The sequence below is a fragment of the Somniosus microcephalus genome, chromosome 29 (genome assembly GCF_052327205.1).
Source record: "Somniosus microcephalus isolate GS21.2 chromosome 29, FLI_Smic_1.0, whole genome shotgun sequence".
Lineage (NCBI taxonomy): Eukaryota > Metazoa > Chordata > Chondrichthyes > Squaliformes > Somniosidae > Somniosus > Somniosus microcephalus.
The window spans coordinates 15,559,735-15,573,640 of NC_141015.1; the positions used below are offsets into that span (position 1 = coordinate 15,559,735).

Sequence of the window (13,906 nt, forward strand, 5' to 3'; positions counted from 1 at the left end):
CGTTCTTCCAACCATGTATTCAAATAAGTGTTTGACCATTTGAACCTCGAGGCCATCACTACCTGATGTTAACAGGTGCAGACTTTCCCAGAGGGATTGTTAAATGTTGATCAGTAGAGGGAACCCTGGTTGATTTTTCCTTTCCCTCGCCTAGCAAAGATTGCGACAGAGAGGAAGAGGTTGGAGGCCAAAGATTGGGGGTCAGATACCTATCAGCCGACCAGCTTTTTCTTGTACCCAGTCCATGAGGTGGGTGCGCTGAAAGAGTGTCTTCATATATGGAGCAGTGTTCATGTCTTGAATCGATTTGGACTTTGTAGAGAATCACAAGTTGTTCAGGTGAAAGGCAGGAAAAAAAAAGTACTATCCCAAGAGAGGATATGTGAAAGATTCATCTGAGGTGAGAGGAGATAGTTAGTTGATCAATGTAGAAGGGCTAAAGGCTAGGAGCCGTTGGGTGGATTGTGAGAGGCATGAAAAGGTTTGTGTCTTATGGGAAACTGTAAGAAATAAGGTTTTCCTTGTCCCACTGAGATGGAGCAGTAGAGACTGGGGGGTTGCACTGGAGGCTACATGTACGGAGAACATGGGGTCGATTTTCATTGACCCGTGGAGTCGGGATTGGAGGCGTGTGGGGAGTTAAAATCCTGAAATCAGGGGTCCCGACACCATCCTGCCCCCAACCCGCCTCCATGCCAGTTTCAAAGGAGGCGGGTACCCGCCCCGCACTGGGACCCGTCTACCCGAGGCGGGAAGGGATTAGTGCCAATTAACTGCCTGTTAACAGGTAGTTAACAGGCAGTTTTTAGCCTAATCCCTATTTTAAAGCTTGAAGTATGGGATTCCCGATGGCTCCAAACCACGCCAAGTTAGAGGAGTCGGGCTGTCAGGTTGAAGGACTTGGAGGGGTCGAGATGTCGGTGTTCAGGTGAGTGATGGGTGCATAAGTGCAAAGGTAAGTGTGTTTGGTGTGTCTAAAGTGTGTAAAGAAGTTTAAATTACCTGTACTTACCTTTTCAGCCTTCCTTCCTCTAGGTTTCGGGAGTCCATCATCTAACCAGCACAGAAAGCAGAATGGCTGCGATCTGTCAAAAGTGACAGCCTTCAGCTTTCTGTGCAGGAGGGATTTCTAACTGAGTCTGTGTAGAAGGACTCGTGTTAGAAGTAAGACTGTCAGTGTTTGACAGCTTCAAACAGCTGTGAAACACTGATATTTCATGTGTCAAAAGGTCTTGACAGATGAAATTTCAGTCTGTGACGTCACCTGTTGCCGGGTGGCCCTTAATTGGCCTGCTGAGCCCGCTGGGCGGGCTCAACAAGGTCAATCAAGTTAAAATCGCGTGGATTGGCCGCATCTTGATGGAGGCGGGACTACAACCCCAAAAGTTGTAGTCCTGCCTCCTTCCCGACTTCTGAATGAAAATTACCCCCCTTGACTGTGAGTGGAATTATCAGTAAGAGGATGGGGAAGGTTGAAAGTTGAGTAGAGGAGAGCATGGATAGTCAGTTACAGAGTTTAATATCTACAATGACAGACTGCAAACACTACCGGAGTGAGTTATACTATTGGAATGAGCATACCATTAGAGAGAATACATGACTAGAGGGAGTACACTACCGGAGTGAATATTCCACTGGAGTGAGTTCAAAGCTGAACTGGGTATTCTACTAGAATGAACAACATATTAAAGTGAGGATGAGGATTTTAAATTGAATGCATTGGGGGACAAGGAGCCAGTGAAGATCTGCAAGGATGAGGGTGGTGGGTGAGTCGGGCTTAAATGTGAGGCAACAGATGAGTGGTGGATTTTGGGCAAGTTTATACAGGGTGGGGGGTGGGGGGCCATCAAGGAGACAATTGGAGTAGTTGAGTGTAAAAGTGACCAAAACACAGATAAGGATGTTGTCAGCAGAGGGATGGAAGCGGACAGTGTTGTGGAGGTGGAAGCGAACAGCCTTGGCGATGGATCGGATGTGGGGTTTGAAGCTCAGCTCGCGGTCAAACAGGACGCAAGGTTTTGCCTGGTTTGGTTCGGTTTCAATGTATGATGGCAGAGAGGGATGGAGTCAGAGTCACAGGAGCAGAGTTTATGGCAGGGGCCAAAGACAATGGCTTCAGTCCCCATAGATGGTCAGTTGGATAAAATTTTTATTCATTCATAACTTGATGTCATAACTTGATGTCGGACAGGCAGCCTGACAGCACGGAGATGGTCATAGGGTCAAGTGAAGAGCTGGTGAGGTAGAGCTGGGTATCATCATCAGCATATATAAGACAGTCAAAGACACTTGGAGACAGAAACATTCACACACAGATATTACACAAACACATAGGCACATACAAACACACCAATATGTACAGACACATGTACTTGTACACACACCCACAACATGTGCACATAGGCACATATACAGTCATGCATACCAATACATGTACACACAGACACAAGTATACATAGAAATTCATGCATATAGACACACACATCCAGTGAGTTTATCACAATAAATTCCTGTGAATCTTATAAACACTGATCTAAGCCACTCTGTCTTAAATGACTCCTGAGGACTCGTACAGCCTTCGGCCCTGTACCTGTGTGACCCATGGCCAGTCAGGGGTATGAAAGCTCTGAGATATCCCTGTGCTGATGACACTGTCTGTCAGGTGAGTTACCTTGTTGATTCTGGGCATTATGTTCCACATCCCTGACTGACCATGGGTCACACAGGTGCAGGGGCTGTAGGCTGGAGGAGCCCTCAGGAGTATTTGAATGCATTGCAGAGGAAGATATTTCTTCACAAAGTGGAGCTAGAACCTGCACTGAGATTTGTTCACTGTGCTTGTACAGGGTTATGACTTTGATTTCTTGAGAAGGAGTCGACTGTACGAGAAATGTGGGCAAAACACGACTTACCGCTGGACCACGCAGTACATTGGAGGGAATAAATTGGCCAGCTGCTCAGGTATGTCCCTCTAGTCCAGTGTCATTAACTTTCTACAAAAGCAAAATACTGCGGATGCTGGAAATCTGAAATAAAAACTGAAAATGCTGGGAACACCCAGCAGGTCAGGCAGCACCTGTGGAGAGAGAAACAGAGTTAACGTTTCAGGTCGATGGCCCTTCGTCAGAACTGGAAAAAGTTAGAGATGTAACAGGTTTTAAGCAAGTGCAGAGGGCAGGGAAAGGGTGGGGGAGGGGAGGAACGAACAAGAGGGAAGGTCTGTGATAGGGTGGAAGGCAGGAAATATTAAATGACAAATGGGATGATGGTGCAAACATTAGTGTTTAATTCACTGCCACTTCTCTTCCAGGAATGCCCACCTTGAAGAAGTTCCTGATCTTCTCTCTGATGGGATTTCCGTTTGTCTCTTTTATCTTCATCTTCATTGCTTTCTGTTTCCCTTCTTATGTTTGCAGCATCATCCCTTTGGTCATTCCCAGGGTCACTACGACACACTGAAGTGCCGAGTTGCCAAAATGCCCCTTCCATTAACTGTGTATTGCAGAATAGCTCCTCCTTATTGTGCTGGAGAGCAAGAGACGGGGAAGGAACATCCCCAGATCCCAGCTCCAACAACCTAGAACAACCAACTAGGCCAGGCATAGAGGCCCAGAGACACATTGAGCAGCAAGGGTTTTTTAATACATTCTCGGGATGTGCGCATCGCTGGCCAGGCCGGTGTTTATTGCCCATCCCTAATTGCCCTTGAGAAGGTGGTGGTGAGCCGTCTTCCTGAACCGCGGCAGTCCGTGTGGTGAAGGTACTCCCACAGTGCTGATAGGGCGGGAGTTCCAGGATTTCGACCCAAGTCCACCCAGGCCCTCAAGTGAGGGAAAATTGAGGCCCTCAAGTGAGGGAGAATTGAGGCCCCAGGTGAGGGAGAATTGAGGCCCTCAAGTGAGGGAGAATTGAGGCCCCAGGTGAGGGAGAATTGAGGCCCCAGGTGAGGGAGAATTGAGCTCCCAGGTGAGGGAGAATTGAGGCCCCAGGTGAGGGAGAATTGAGGCCCCAGGTGAGGGAGAATTGAGGCCCCAGGTGAGGGAGAATTGAGGCCCTCAAGTGAGGGAAAATTGAGGCCCTCAAGTGAGGGAGAATTGAGGCCCCAGGTGAGGGAGAATTGAGGCCCCCAGGTGAGGGAGAATTGAGGCCCCAGGTGAGGGAGAATTGAGGCCCCAGGTGAGGGAGAATTGAGCTCCCAGGTGAGGGAGAATTGAGGCCCCAGGTGAGGGAGAATTGAGGCCCCAGGTGAGGGAGAATTGAGGCCCCAGGTGAGGGAGAATTGAGCCCCCAGGTGAGTGGTAATTGAGGCCCCAGGTGAGGGAGAATTGAGGCCCCAGGTGAGGGAGAATTGAGCCCCCAGGTGAGGGAGAATTCAGCTCCCAGGTGAGGGAGAATTGAGGCCCCAGGTGAGGGAGAATTGAGGCCCCAGGTGAGGGAGAATTGAGGCCCCAGGTGAGGGAGAATTGAGACCCCAGGTGAGGGAATATTGAGGCCCCAGGTGAGGGAATATTGAGGCCCCAGGTGAGGGAATATTGAGGCCCCAGGTGAGGGAGAATTGAGGCCCCAGGTGAGGGAGAATTGAGGCCCCAGGTGAGGGAGAATTGAGCCCCCAGGTGAGGGAGAATTGAGGCCCCAGGTGAGGGAGAATTGAGCCCCCAGGTGAGGGAGAATTGAGGCCCTCATAGAGTCATAGAGTCATAGAGTTATACAGCACAGAAAGAGGCCCTTCGGCTCATCGTGTCCGCGCCGGCCATCAAGCCCTGTCTAATCTAATCCCATTTTCCAGCACTTGGTCCGTAGCCTTGTATGCTATGGCGTTTCAAGTGCTCATCCAAATGCTTCTTGAATGTTGTGAGAGTCCCTGCCTCTACCACCCTTTCAGGCATTGAGTTCCACATTCCAACCACCCTCTGGGTGAAAAAGTTCCTCCTCAAATCCCCTCTAAATCTCCTGCCCCTTACCCTGAATCTATGCCCCCTTGTTATTGACCCCCCCACTAAGGGGAAAAGTTCCTCTTTATCTACCCTATCTATGCCCCTCATTATTTTGTACACCTCAATCAGGTCCCCCCTCAGCCTTCTCTGCTCCAAGGAAAACAACTCCAGCCTGTCCAGCCTCTCTTCATAGCTGAGGCGCTCCATCCCAGGTAACATCCTGGTGAATCTTCTCTGCACCCTCTCCAAAGCAATCACATCCTTCCTATAGTGAGGCGACCAGAACTGCACACAGTACTCCAGCTGTGGCCTCACCAGCGTTTTGTACAGCTCCATCATAACCTCCCTGCTCTTATATTCTATGCCTCGGCTAATGAAGGCAAGTATCTCATATGCCTTTTTAACCACCTTATCTACCTGCTCCGCTGCCTTCAGGGATCTATGTACATGTACACCAAGGTCCCTCTGACCCTCTGTACTTCCTAGGGTCCTACCACTCATTGTGTATTCCCTTGCCTTATTTGTCTGTCCAAAATGCATCACCTCGCACTTTTCAGGGTTAAATTCCATTTGCCACTTTTCCGCCCATCTGACCAACCCGTTTATATCGTCCTGTAGCCGGAGGCTTTCCTCCTCGCAATTTACCACCCCACCAATTTTCGTGTCATCTGCGAACTTACTGATCATACCTTTTACATTTTCATCCAAATCATTTATGTAGATCACAAACAATAAGGGACCCAGCACCGATCCCTGAGGTACCCCACTGGACACAGGCTTCCAGTCACAAAAGCAACCTTCGACCATCACCCTCTGCCTCCTGCCACTCAGCCAGTTTAGGATCCAACGCGCCAAGGCACCCTGGATCCCATGGGCTCTTACCTTCTTGACCAGTCTCCTATGCGGGACTTTGTCAAAAGCGTTACTGAAGTCCATGTACACCACATCCACAGCATTTCCCTCATCCACCCCACTAGTCACCCCCTCGAAAAATTCGATCAGATTTGTTAGACATGATTTACCCTTAACAAAGCCATGCTGTCTATCCCCGATTAATCCTTGCCTCTCCAAGTGGAGATTAATTTTGTCCCTCAGAATTTTTTCCAATAATTTCCCCACCACAGATGTTAGACTCACTGGCCTGTAATTCCCTGGTTTATCCCTGCTACCCTTCTTGAATAATGGTACTACGTTAGCTGTTCTCCCGTCCTCTGGTACATCCCCTGTGGCCAGAGAGGTTCTGAAAATTAGTGTCAGAGCCCCTGCAATCTCCTCCTTTGCCTCCCACAGCAGCCTGGGATACATCTCGTCCGGGCCTGGGGATTTATCCACTAAATGAAGGCAAGTATCCCATATGCCTTTTTAACCACCTTATCCACCTGTTCCGCTGCCTTCAGGGATCTATGTACATGCACACCAAGGTTCCTCTGATCCTTTGTCTTTCTTAGGGTCTTACCATTCATTGTGTATTCCCTTGCCTTGTTAGTCCCTCCAAAATGCACCACCTCACACTTTTCAGGGTTAAATTCCATTTGCCACTGTTCCGCCCATCTGACCAACCCATCTATCATCCTGCAGACTGAGGCTACCCTCCTCGTTATTTACCACCCCACCAATTTTCATGTCATCTGCGAACTTACTGATCATACCTTTTACATTCTCATCCAAATCATTAATGTAGACCACAAACAGCAAGGAACCCAGCACCGATCCCTGCGGTACCCCACTGGACACAAGCTTCCAGTCACAAAAACAACCTTCGACCATCACCCTCTGCCTTCTGCCACTAAGCCAGTTTTGGATCCAATGTGCCAAGGCACCCTGGATCCCATGGCCTCTTACCTTCTTGACCAGTCTCCTATGCGAGACTTTATCGAAAGCCTTACTGAAACCCATGTATACCACATCCACTGCACTACCCTCATCCACACACCTAGTCACCCCCTCGAAAAATTCAATCAAATTGGTCAGACATGATCTCCCCCTGACAAAGCCATGCTGACTATCCCTGATTAATCCTTGCCTCTCCAAGTGGAGACTAATTCTGTCCCTCAGAATTTTTTCCAATAATTCCCCTACCACTGATGTTAGGCTCACTGGCCTGTAATTCCCTGGTTTATCCCTACTACCCTTCTTGAATAATGGTCCTACGTTAGCTGTTCTCAGGTGAGGGAGAATTGAGGCCCCAGGTGAGGGAGAATTGAGGCCCCAGGTGAGGGAGAATTGAGGCCCCAGGTGAGGGAGAATTGAGGCCCCAGGTGAGGGAGAATTGAGGCCCCAGGTGAGGGAATATTGAGGTCCCAGGTGAGGGAATATTGAGGCCCCAGGTGAGGGAGAATTGAGGCCCCAGGTGAGGGAATATTGAGGCCCAGGTGAGGGAATATTGAGGCCCAGGTGAGGGAATATTGAGGCCTCAGATGAGGGATAATTCAGCCCCCAGGTGAGGGAGTAAAGAAACACCCACCCCATGTTACAAGTATCACAGGTCTTTGTGGTTGGAATAAAACTTGTACCTTGGACTGAGGTTGCTCAGCTTTAGTTAAAGATGGGTTAGATATGGAGTAAAGCCCCTGCTCTAGTCCATATAAAGTGCCTCAGCTTCAAGAGCATGAACTAAAATGTTATTTTCACATGTCTCTTCGTGGGTCAGATTGACAATTTAATGCCAAATTGGGAAAGTTTTTGTGCCGTAGATCCTTGCCCATTCGGAAGTGGATCAAAACTGTCCAAACTCATTTCTTGCAGCCAGATGTTCGATCCCATCAGTCCAGCCCAGGCCTAAGAGGTGAAGAGCCGGTGTCTAACCCACCGCACCCCTTGACTGACTGTCTTTGGAGGCCGAGCCAGCTGAACAACTAACCCACAGAGCAGTGTGTCACTGAACTTCCTGACCCACCGCCACTCTTAAACTCTGTTTGTTCTTTTTGCAGCGAGTTCCAGCACAGTAAGTGGGGGCCCGACTGCCTACTTCCCCAAGAGGTGTTCAGACGTATTGTACGATTACAGCCAGGAGAAGGCCATGATTTCAACTTTCAAGGGAGAACTCGGGGTTGATTTCAGTGGGCGTTTCAACAATCAAACCATGTGCCTGCTTTGTGGAGATGAATCCTCTTAATCCACAGACAGCGCCGCAGAGCGGAAACCCAGGGATGTTGTATCTTCAATTACTAGGAATCGATTGAAAGCAAAGATGATTGTGAACCTGTTACTGAATTACAATACCGAGCTCCCTCCTATATTACAATACCGAGCTCCCTCCTATATTACAATACCGAGCTCCCTCCTATATTACAATACCGAGCTCCCTCCTATATTACAATACCGAGCTCCCTCCTATATTACAATACCGAGCTCCCTCCTATATTACAATACCGAGCTCCCTCCTATATTACAATACCGAGCTCCCTCCTATATTACAATATACTGAGCTCCCTCCTATATTACAATACTGAGCTCCCTCCTATATTACAATACTGAGCTCCCTCCTATATTACAATACCGAGCTCCCTCCTATATTACAATACCAAGCTCCCTCCTATATTACAATACCGAGCTCCCCCCTATATTACAATACCGAGCTCCCTCCTATATTACAATACCGAGCTCCCTCCTATATTACAATACCGAGCTCCCTCCTATATTACAATACCGAGCTCCCTCCTATATTACAATACCGAGCTCCCTCCTATATTACAATACCGAGCTCCCTCCTATATTACAATACCGAGCTCCCTCCTATATTACAATACCGAGCTCCCTCCTATATTACAATACCGAGCTCCCTCCTATATTACAATACCGAGCTCCCTCCTATATTAAAATACCGAGCTCCTTCCTATATTACAATACCGAGCTCCCTCCTATATTACAATGCTGAGCTCCCTCCTATATTACACTACTGAGCTCCCTCCTATATTACAATGCCGAGCTCCCTCCTATATTACAATACCGAGCTCCCTCCTATATTACAATACCGAGCTCCCTCCTATATTACAATGCCGAGCTCCATCCTATATCACAATACCGAGCTCCCTCCTATATTACAATACCGAGCTCCCTCCTATATTACAATACCGAGCTCACTCCTATATTACAATACCGAGCTCCCTCCTATATTACAATACTGAGCTCCCTCCTATATTACAATACCGAGCTCCCTCCTATATTACAATACCGAGCTCCCTCCTATATTACAATACCGAGCTCCCTCCTATATTACAATGCCGAGCTCCCTCCTATATTACAATGCTGAGCTCCCTCCTATATCACAATACCGAGCTCCCTCCTATATTACAATACCGAGCTCCCTCCTATATTACAATACCGAGCTCCCTCCTATATTACAATACCGAGCTCCCTCCTATATTACAACACTGAGCTCCCTCCTATATTACAATACCGAGTTCCCTCCTATATTACAATACCGAGCTCCATCCTATATTACAACACTGAGCTCCCTCCTATATTACAAGATACTGAGCTCCCTCCTATATTACAATATACTGAGCTCCCTCCTATATTACAACACCGAGCTCCCTCCTATATTACAATGCTGAGCTCCCTCCTATATTACACTACTGAGCTCCCTCCTATATTACAATGCTGAGCTCCCTCCTATATTACAATATATTGAGCTCCCTCCTATATTACAATGCTGAGCTCCCTCCTATATTACAATGCTGAGCTCCCTCCTATATTACAATACCGAGCTCCCTCCTATATTACAATACCGAGCTCCCTCCTATATTACAATACTGAGCTCCCTCCTATATTACAATACCGAGCTCCCTCCTATATTACAATACCGAGTTCCCTCCTATATTACAATACCGAGCTCCCTCCTATATTACAATACCGAGTTCCCTCCTATATTAAAATACTGAGCTCCCTCCTATATTAAAATATACTGAGCTCCCTCCTATATTACAATGCTGAGCTCCCTCCTATATTACAATGCTGAGCTACCTCCTATATTACACTACTGAGCTCCCTCCTATATTACAATGCTGAGCTCCCCCCTATATTACAATACCGAGCTCCCTCCTATATTACAATGCTGAGCTCCCTCCTATATTACACTACTGAGCTCCCTCCTATATTACACTACTGAGCTCCCTCCTATATTACAATGCTGAGCTCCCTCCTATATTACAATGCTGAGCTCCCTCCTATATTACAATACCGAGCTCCCTCCTATATTACAATATACTGAGCTCCCTCCTATATTACAATATACTGAGCTCCCTCCTATATTACAATGCTGAGCTCCCTCCTATATTACAATATACTGAGCTCCCTCCTATATTACAATGCTGAGCTCCCTCCTATATTACAATGCTGAGCTCCCTCCTATATTACAATGCTGAGCTCCCTCCTATATTACAATACCGAACTCCCTCCTATATTACAATACCGAGCTCCCTCCTATATTACAATGCTGAGCTCCCTCCTATATTACACTACTGAGCTCCCTCCTATATTACAATACCGAGCTCCCTCCTATATTACAATACTGAGCTCCCTCCTATATTACAATACCGAGTTCCCTCCTATATTACAATGCTGAGCTCCCTCCTATATTACAATACTGAGCTCCCTCCTATATTACAATGCTGAGCTCCCTCCTATATTACAATACCGAGTTCCCTCCTATATTACAATGCTGAGCTCCCTCCTATATTACAATACCGAGCTCCCTCCTATATTACAATACCGAGCTCCCTCCTATATTACACTACTGAGCTCCCTCCTATATTACAATACCGAGCTCCCTCCTATATTACACTACTGAGCTCCCTCCTATATTACAATACCGAGCTCCCTCCTATATTACAATGCTGAGCTCCCTCCTATATTACAATACCGAGTTCCCTCCTATATTACAATGCTCAGCTCCCTCCTATATTGCAATACCGAGCTCCCTCCTATATTACAATACCGAGCTCCCTCCTATATTACACTACTGAGCGCCCTCCTATATTACAATGCTGAGCTCCCTCCTATATTACAATACCGAGCTCCCTCCTATATTACACTACTGAGCTCCCTCCTATATTACAATACCGAGCTCCCTCCTATATTACAATACCGAGTTCCCTCCTATATTACAATGCTGAGCTCCCTCCTATATTACAATACTGAGCTCCCTCCTATATTACAATGCTGAGCTCCCTCCTATATTACAATACCGAGTTCCCTCCTATATTACAATGCTGAGCTCCCTCCTATATTACAATACCGAGTTCCCTCCTATATTACAATGCTGAGCTCCCTCCTATATTACAATGCTGAGCTCCCTCCTATATTACAATACCGAGTTCCCTCCTATATTACAATGCTGAGCTCCCTCCTATATTACACTACTGAGCTCCCTCCTATATTACAATGCTGAGCTCCCTCCTATATTACAATACCGAGCTCCCTCCTATATTACACTACTGAGCTCCCTCCTATATTACAATACCGAGCTCCCTCCTATATTACAATACCGAGTTCCCTCCTATATTACAATGCTGAGCTCCCTCCTATATTACAATATACTGAGCTCCCTCCTATATTACAATACCGAGCTCCCTCCTATATTACAATGCTGAGCTCCCTCCTATATTACAATACCGAGTTCCCTCCTATATTACAATGCTGAGCTCCCTCCTATATTACAATATACTGAGCTCCCTCCTATATTACAATGCTGAGCTCCCTCCTATATTACAATACCGAGCTCCCTCCTATATTACACTACTGAGCTCCCTCCTATATTACAATACTGAGCTCCCTCCTATATTACAATACCGAGCTCCCTCCGATATTACAATACCGAGCTCCCTCCTATATTACAATACCGAGCTCCCTCCTATATTACAATACTGAGCTCCCTCCTATATTACAATACTGAGCTCCCTCCTATATTACAATACCGAGCTCCCTCCTATATTACAATACCGAGCTCCCTCCGATATTACAATACCAAGCTCCCTCCTATATTACAATCTACTGAGCTCCCTCCTATATTACAATACCGAGCTCCCTCCTATATTACAATACCGAGCTCCCTCCTATATTACAATGCTGAGCTCCCTCCTATATTACAATGCTGAGCTCCCTCCTATATTACAATACCGAGCTCTCTCCTATATTACAATACCGAGCTCCCTCCGATATTACAATACCGAGCTCCCTCCTATATTACAATACTGAGCTCCCTCCTATATTACAATACCGAGCTCCCTCCTATATTACAATACCGAGCTCCCTCCTATATTACAATACCGAGCTCCCTCCGATATTACAATACCGAGCTCCCTCCTATATTACAATACTGAGCTCCCTCCTATATTACAATACCGAGCTCCCTCCTATATTACAATACTGAGCTCCCTCCTATATTACAATACCGAGCTCCCTCCTATATTACAATACCAAGCTCCCTCCGATATTACAATACCGAGCTCCCTCCTATATTACAATATACTGAGCTCCCTCCTATATTACAATGCTGGACTTCCTGTAGTATTATATCGCTGGGTTTCCTGCTGAATTATATAATTAATAGAAGTGCAGCAATAAAGTGAACGGTGAACAGTTTATTAGGTAAATGCATGTGGGTTTTTTCACAAAATAATCCCAGCTGCTGGTGTTGAAGTTTGCTTGAACATCTTCGCCCCACACACATGGAAAGCAGAAGAGAAGTCACTTACTTACAGCTGCCATAGATTTTTGTGTGTTGTAAATTTGAAGCATTTTAGTATTTTTTTTAATTATTTTTATTTGTAGTTTTGCACTTCGCGCTGCTGGTTGTGTCAGCAGCCAGTTATAACAAGCGCTCTACTCGGAGCTCCGACATGGCAAGAGCACCCCAGGTGGGCAGAGGAAACGCTTCAAGGACACCCTCAAAGCCTCCATGAAAAAGTGCAACATCTCCACCGACACCTGGGAATCCCTGGCCCAAGACCGCACAAAGTAGAGGAGAAGCATCCGTGAAGGCGCCGAACACCTCGAATCTCTTCGCCGAGAGCAAGCGGAAGCCAAGCGCAGGCAGCGGAAGGAGCGCACGTCAACCCAAGCACCCCACCCACCCGCCCCTTCAACCACCGTCTGCCCCACCTGTGACAGAGACTGTAGGTCCCGCATTGGACTCATCAGTCACCTGAGAACTCATTTTTAATGTGGGAGCAAGTCATCCTCGGTTCTGAGGGACTGCCTAAGAAGAAGAAGGGAAGATCTGCAGTGCTAGCAGGCTGCCTCTGGGGGGCAGTATCTGTCCCTGTCAATAAGAACAGAAGTGGGTGAAATGCCAGTTTTGGTGGGTTAGTCAAAGGAATAGTAATTCTGCAGCCTTGTGGATGAGCGCAACTTATTGAAGATGCTTCATCTCCCTAATGTCCCCCCCCCCCCACCACTGGCCTCATAATCTACCTTTGTAGCAGCTCCTGATTGTTCCAAAAAGGCTTCAAATACCCTTTGCTTCTGCCTAACCTCTTCCCTTAGCAGTCATGTGGTCAAAGTAGACAGAAACAACCTCCGTCTCCCTTTTTCAAATGCGTACTGCATTGGCCATTGTCTAATCCTCTGGCTCTCAATAGAGACCTGAAATATAACTTCTTCGCCTATTTCCCTCAGGACCCTTGGATGTGTCTATCAGGCCCCGGCACTTTGTCCTTCTTTAGTGTAACACTTCGGCAGCACCTCCCAAACCCGCGACTTCTACCACCTGGAAGGACAAGGGCAGCAGGCGCATGGGAACACCACCACCTCAAAGTTCTCCTCCAAGTCACACACCATCCTGACTTGGAAGTATATCGGCCGCTCCTTCATCGTTGCTGGGTCAAAATCCTGGAACTCCCTCCCTAACAGCGCTGTGGGAGCACCTTCACCACACGGACTACAGCGGTTCAAGAAGGCGGCTCACCACCACCTTCTCAAGGGTAATTAGGGATGGGCAATAAATGCTGGCCTTGCCAGTGACGCCCACA

The 13,906-nt window shown here is 47.2% G+C and overlaps 1 protein-coding gene across 1 annotated transcript in view; it reads left to right on the forward strand.

The window, feature by feature from the left end:
* LOC147098480 (uncharacterized) overlaps window positions 1–12,518 on the forward strand; it is a 40,689-nt gene extending 28,171 nt beyond the window's left edge. The window contains exons 5-6 of the mRNA XM_085970226.1: window positions 2,847–2,961; window positions 7,865–12,518. Coding sequence (XP_085826352.1) covers window positions 2,847–2,961; window positions 7,865–8,049 — 300 coding nt within the window. The 3' untranslated portion in view covers window positions 8,050–12,518. The remainder of the gene's footprint in view (window positions 1–2,846; window positions 2,962–7,864) is intronic.
* Window positions 12,519–13,906: the final 1,388 nt, after the last annotated feature.